The 6,451-nt window shown below is 53.8% G+C and overlaps 1 protein-coding gene across 4 annotated transcripts; it reads right to left on the minus strand.

Annotated features, from left to right (window-relative positions):
* Positions 1–896: 896 nt before the first annotated feature.
* On the minus strand, positions 897–6,445 carry EGR3 (early growth response 3). 4 transcript variants are annotated; one of them, XM_011968809.1, is made up of 2 exons: positions 6,028–6,445; positions 897–4,711 (listed from the first exon to the last, which is right to left on the minus strand). In XM_011968809.1, the coding sequence occupies exons 1-2, from the start codon at positions 6,179–6,181 to the stop codon at positions 3,702–3,704; spliced, it is 1,164 nt and encodes a 387-aa protein (XP_011824199.1). In that variant the 5' UTR covers positions 6,182–6,445; the 3' UTR covers positions 897–3,701. The 4 variants fall into 4 exon arrangements, with proteins under 4 accessions (XP_011824199.1, XP_011824201.1, XP_011824200.1 ...); XM_011968811.1 differs by lacking the exon at positions 6,028–6,445 and adding an exon at positions 5,728–5,950; XM_011968810.1 differs by lacking the exon at positions 6,028–6,445 and adding an exon at positions 5,531–5,635.
* Between the last annotated feature and the right edge of the window lie 6 nt (positions 6,446–6,451).

Genomic DNA, 6,451 nt, shown 5'->3' on the forward strand with positions numbered 1-6,451 from the left:
AAGTGGAGGATACATTTTCCTCAAGAGAAATGGAGAAAGCTCTAGGGCTGGCAAATAAACTAAGTTAAGGGGGAGGAATGTTCTAGGGAAGACAGCTTGGAGGATAGGAGAAGCATTGCTTTTATGGGAGGTAGAAATAATAAGGTATGGCAGTTTGAGGCTATGCAAACATTCCCCGTGTGTTCTCCAAATCCCAAATGTTCTTTCTTCCTTTCAAGGCATTGGATCCCTAGGTCATTCATAGGAGCTGGTTTTCAGCGAGGTTCACCTTTACCAGGCAGCTCCAAATAGTGAGGCCTAGAGGAATCCCATCCAAGCGGGATTAAAGTTGTAGAAGTTTAAAACCTAATTTTTTCCAGTGATCTGACCACAGAAGAGCTGCCAATCTCTCTGGTCATCTTGCCAACCCTGAAGAACCTTGGTCAAGTCTCCACCTGTTTTTCAGGCTTCGAAAGCTTTGGCAAGAGAACTACTCAGTGTGGCTGACAGGCCCTCCAGTGTCCTGTTCTGCGTTCCCTAAGACTGTCTCTAGAGCAACTGTTAATAAACCAGGAGATCTCCCTTCTACCCTCGAATATCCATCGGAAACTGGAAAGAAGGTTCTAGAAGATTCCCAGTCACCAGCCCTGACTCCCATGAATTTACCTAACCCATTTGCTTAACCCCTCTGGCAGTGTGAGGCTTACGGAAGGGTGGAGGGGAAGCCTATTCTCCTGGTACCACAGTAAACACTAAAAACTATTTGAAACACCAGAACCTTGCACAAAATTCTGACCTACTTCCAATAACACCAAGTTCCACATTTCCACTTTGAGAGTTTTCAGAGGAAGAATGGCACAACCAGGCATAACAACCTATCAAACAAATCACCAGCCAAAAACAACCCAAGACAAAAAACAGGCCAAACTAAAGCTTTATGCTATAAAAACAAGAAATAAAATAAGGAGATTTATAGGCCGGCTGATTGTCAGCAAACACAATATATTTACTGTATTAGCATTTGCTCACAGTGCAAATGGTACAACATTACACCATTTCAATATTTCGGTTTTTAAAAATGCTGTTTTCATTAACTATATTATATTGGCATTACAATATGACAAAGGAGCAAATGAAATGTTGGTGAAGAATTTCACCTTTTCACAATATCAAGCATATTTTTTTTAACCTTAGTATAAGGTACTATAAATCCAAGAAATAAAAACATCCACAAAATATATTACATCTGGTTTGTCTTTTTTCTAAGTACTCAACTTTATACAAAAGTCTTTCAAAAAATATCATTCCCCATAGGTTTTCCTGTTTAAAACCTGATTTTTTTCTCTCAGTTCACATAAGTTAGAGTGCATTTTCTTTTGTTGCTTTTTTTTTTTAAAACATGCAGACATATAAAAAATCTGGATAGCACAACCTTTTGGCAACAAAGTTATTTTTCTCTTAGTTTAGCTTAATGTCTGAGAACAGTTTTATTAAAACAAAGGAAAACTCAATTATCATGCAGTGACATGCATATACCAGAAGGAGCGAGGAAAAAATATTAAAGGGTATCTGATTCCTCCTTCTAGCTTGGAAGTGACCAAAATTTTTGCTTTTTTAATAATCATCACATTATAAAAAGTATTCAGCAAAATACTGTCTCTGCAAAGAAAGATTTTACCCTTCAGCTGAAAAAATATGGGCCCTCCTGGCAAACTTCATCATCTTCTCTCTCCTTCTACAAAAAGTCCAAGTACCTGGATATTCACAACCCCCTGCTCTTCGATTTCCCCCCTTTTCACTAGAGTCCTTTTAGTATTATTTATCCACCACCAAAAATCAAAACAAAACAAAACAAAAATGGTACTTCTTTTCCTTAAAAAAAAAAAAAGTGGAAAACGCATAAAGTGACTTTAAAAACAGACATTCTGTAAACTCCAGACCTTTGTTCCTTCTCTCTGGGCAGCTTACTGACCACAGGAGAAATAACGCTAACAGGAACAGTACATTCAGTCAAGACCGCGCTGGAAGCTGTGGCAGAGAGCAACCTTCCCTACTACTCCACTTCTAAGGAGCCACCCTGTGCGAGAAGGGTTGGCAGGACAGCTGGGAAAGAGGGGTGCCTGAGAAGAGGTGAGGTAGGGTGGGGAGAAGGTGAGACTGGGTATGGAAAGGAGACACCTCATTCATCAACATGGATTCATGAAAAAAATCCTCATATCTTTGAGGAAATTTTGGACAGAGATGCGTATATGTGTATACACACATATCCGTACATATATGTGTGTATGTGTACACATGTACACTCATGTATATGTACAGATATGTGTGTATCTATAGCCACACACATAACACACGTATGTAGATATAATCTCATCAGTTAACATTTTCATAAAAAATAAATCATTTAAAGCTGTATACGCCTACAAATTCTCTTTATTCCGGTGCACTGCACTGGATAACCAAGTACCTTAGAGATTTTATTTTGCTAGGAATACATATTGTGTGTATGTTATGTATATATATGCATGTGCATTTTTATACACATGCATGCATATACATACACATACATACACACACACCATATACATATATTTAAATTCTATCTGTTGTGTTGGTGATGACAAAGGGCAAAAGCAGAGCCAGCTTCCCCATGATGGTGGGAAGGAGAAATTGCTATGTAATTGAGAGAAGACACAAAGCTGGAGTGGCTGGTTGAAGCCTGCCTTTCTGGGAAAAGATTTTGGAAGAGATGGGAGAAGGTTTAGAGGGGAGAAGGGGAAGAAGCGGGAGGGCAGAGGGCAAACTCAGGAACGTAGATTTCTTAGAGTGGGGCTAGGGAAATACACATATATTTTAAAAGGCAGGCTCAGCGATGGCTGCTCTTTCTCCCCACAGATCAAACTGCCCTGAGGCCTAAGAGGGAAGCGCTCAGAAAAGGAGGGGTTCTGAGGGGCCAAACCCAAAGCGGCGGCAGCAGCACCGCGTCGGCGGCATCCGAGGCATTTCTCTAAGAAACATGATTTCAGAGCGGATGGAAGACCACCTCTTCCCGCCACGTGCGGACCCCCAGCCTGGGACATCTCCCAGCCGCTTGGGGACCCGAGGTGGGGAAGAGTTTGGGGTAAACACAGCCCAGTTCAGCTCAAGAGTCTTACACACACACGCTTGCGCGCGCGCACACACACTCACACACACATACACACACACGCGAGCACGCACACACTCGCGCGCATCCCCGCACGCAGGCGCGCGTGCGTGCGGCGGGCAGCAAGCTCTGCGCTTTGGTGCGCTCCTTACCCCCTCCCCCTCTCGAGTCTTCGAGTGGGTACAGAGGGAGACGTGGGGGAAACAATGAGGTGTTTGGGTCGGGCGAGGGTTGGATGGGCTCCGCCTTCAGTCCCTTGCAGGTCCTTGGCGCGGCCCGGCGGCCCCTGGATCAAGGCGATCCGAACTGAACAAAGCGGGCTAGACGCCACCTTTCCGCCCCCACGCCTTGGCTCAGTGGGGGACCGCGAGGGGAAGGCGCGTCCAGCCCTGGCCCCTGACCGCTGGCCGGCGTGAAAGGTTGGGAACCGGGGGCATCGAAGGGGAGCAAGGGGCCGCACGTCCATGGAGAGGCCAGGGCGCGGCCCCTGCGCCTCCGTGGCTGGCTTTCCCGCTGCTTTCAGGCTAGCAGCCGGGAGGCACTGGAGGGGAAAAGTGGGGATCTGGGGGCCCGATCCTCAGGCGCAGGTGGTGACCACTGGGGCCAGCGACACAGGGGGCGCCGAGGATGCAGAGGGTGCACCGCCCTTCTCCGCCTTCTTCTCCTTTTGCTTGAGGTGGATCTTGGCGTGGCGCTTGCGCTCGTCGCTGCGCGCAAACTTGCGACCGCAGAACTCGCAGGCAAAGGGCTTCTCGCCCGTATGAGTGCGGATGTGAGTGGTGAGGTGGTCGCTGCGGCTGAAGCTCCGCATGCAGATCCGGCACTGGAAAGGCTTGTGGCCCGTGTGAATGCGCAGGTGCCGGGTCAGCTCGTCCGAACGGCTGAAACGGCGGTCGCAGCCCTCGGCCGGGCACGCGTGGGGCCGTTCGTGGAGCGGGGTCTTGCTAGGCCGGTTGGGGTACTTGCGGGGCCGGATGGGCTTGAGGGTGAGCGGCGGCTGGGGCAGGCTGCCAAAACCCGGGTGGATCTGCTTGTCTTTGAATGCCTTGATGGTCTCCAGAGGGGTAATAGGGGGCGGGTTGACCCGGATGGGGTCCATGCCCTGGAAGGGCTTGTGCTCCGGAATAGAGCCCATGTCGTTGGGGTGGTGGTACAGGTTGTAGTCAGGAATCATGGGGAAGAGATTGCTGTCCAACGCCGGCTTGGCCGATTGGTAATCCTGGGGGGAATAGGCGAGCCCGGGGTTGCCCTGCGGATCGTGGAAAGACACGGGCTCTGAGTAGAGGTCGCCGCAGTTGGAGTAGGGGGGTAGCGCCGGATACATGGCCTCCACGTCACCCTGCGGTGGCTGCACCATGCTGGCAGTGGACGTCTGCGTGCTGAGCGCCCCTGAAGCCGGGGGCACCCCCAAGATGCCGGCGCTCATGAGGCTAATGATGTTGTCCTGGCACCAGTTGGAAGGGGAGTCGAAGGCGAACTTTCCCAAGTAGGTCACGGTCTTGTTGCCGGGGGCTGGCTGGAAGGAGCCGGAGTAAGAGAGTTCCGGGTTGGGCTTCTCGTTGGTCAGACCGATGTCCATTACATTCTCTGCGGAGAGCGGGGGAGAGAGGGGAGGGGTGAGTGAAGCCGAGCCGGCTCCGGGCCACGGGGCCCAGGTCCTTGCCCAGGTGCAGAGGGTGCGGCCGGGTGGAGTGCGTAGCGCATGGGGTAAGAGGAACGCTGAGCCCGGCGCAAAGCGGGCGGTGCCGCGCTCCCGGGCGCAACCTGGATATAGCAAAATACTACGGATCGGGGTGTGGAGTGGCTGCTGCACACACACCGCACAAGCCGCGCACACACTCACGTACCACACACACACGCGCGCGCGCGCGAGAAGCATTGTTGTTCTTCCCGAGGTGGGGCGGGCAGGTAGCTGCAGCTACAGGTAGTTTCAGACCCGGAGCGCGCTGGGCTCTCGCTCTCCACCGCACACAACTCGGCCTCTTCCCTTGGCCCTGTCCGCTCCAGGACGCGGCGCCTTTCCCTCCCCGGCGATGCCCCCCACGCGCGCTGCTCCCGGGTTGCCGACCCAGAGCGCTCCGACGCTTTGTCCCCGGAGCGTAGAAGGGTGCCGCCCTCAAAGGGAGCTCTCCCTTCACCTACCCCAGCCCCAGCCTCCTCGGGCATGAAGGAGCTTTAGGCGCTTGCTGAAGGGGAAAAGCCTAGCCCCAGCTAGGGAGGGTGGAGAGCGGCGGAAAACCGGCCGGTGTCTCCATGGCGGGAGCGGCCGCCCTTACCCAGCTCCCCGGCCCGGAGATCGTTCCCCGTGGCAGGCCCTCGCCCCGCGGGTGAGCCCCCTCCTTCTCCCCGCCGTCCCCACACCCCCACGGCTTTGCTGAACGCCCCGGAAAGGCAGCGTCGCAGTACCTCTCCCACCGCGGGGACTCCACGCCGCACATGGCTCCATCCCGGGTGGGAGGCTGAGGGAGTAAGGGGGGAGAGCGCGGGTGAAAAAGACGCCGAGCTCCTCCCGGGAAGGGGGCGACAGCACCACGCCTTGCGCGTAGCCCAGCGATCGGGCCCCCTGCGTGGTGAGGGAGAACCCCAGAGCCGCTCGCACCTACCTCCCTCCGGTCGGCGGCTGCCCCCACCCGGGAGAACCGAAGCCTCTACCGTGGCGTCGCCAACCTAGCCTTCTCGATCGAGGAGGGCGGGAGGAGTGGGTGGGAAAAGCAACTCGCCCCCCGCAAAATTCCCAGCGCGCCCCCATCTCTCCATCCATTTATCTATATATCCATCCATCCATCCATCCATCCATCCATCCATCCATCCATCCAACCATCCATCCATCACCAGGTCGTCCCCTCCTCCTCTTCCTCTCCCCTTCCTTCCTCGCTGCCTCGCCGCCTCCCCGCCGCCCTTACCTGTAGCCATCTGATTGTAATGGACTACCGAGTCGCTGCTGCCGGAGAAGAGGTTGAGCGCGCTGGGGATCTCCTCGGGGTACAGATTGTCAGGCAGTTGGTTTAGCAAACTGCTCATGGTCACCGGCAGCTTCTCGGCGAGTTTGCCGGTCATAGCACTCCCGAGCTGCCGCCGCCGCCGCCACCGCCGCCACCGCCGCCGCTCGCTCCTAACGCAGCTTCCAGGCAAGCGGCATCCGAGAGGCGATCCGTGGTGCAGGGGAAAAGCATGCGAGAGGGAAAGTTCGGGGGGAGGGGGGAGGGAAGAAGGGAAGGGATGGGCCAGGAGAGGGGATCTTCTCTTTTTTGGGGGGCGGGAGGGGGCCCCAGGGGGTAATCCTCTTGGGTGCCTCAGCTGGTGCGGTAAGAGGCTGGGTCGTGGGGG

The sequence above is a fragment of the Mandrillus leucophaeus genome, unplaced genomic scaffold (genome assembly GCF_000951045.1).
Source record: "Mandrillus leucophaeus isolate KB7577 unplaced genomic scaffold, Mleu.le_1.0 Scaffold86, whole genome shotgun sequence".
Classification (NCBI taxonomy): Eukaryota; Metazoa; Chordata; class Mammalia; order Primates; family Cercopithecidae; genus Mandrillus; species Mandrillus leucophaeus.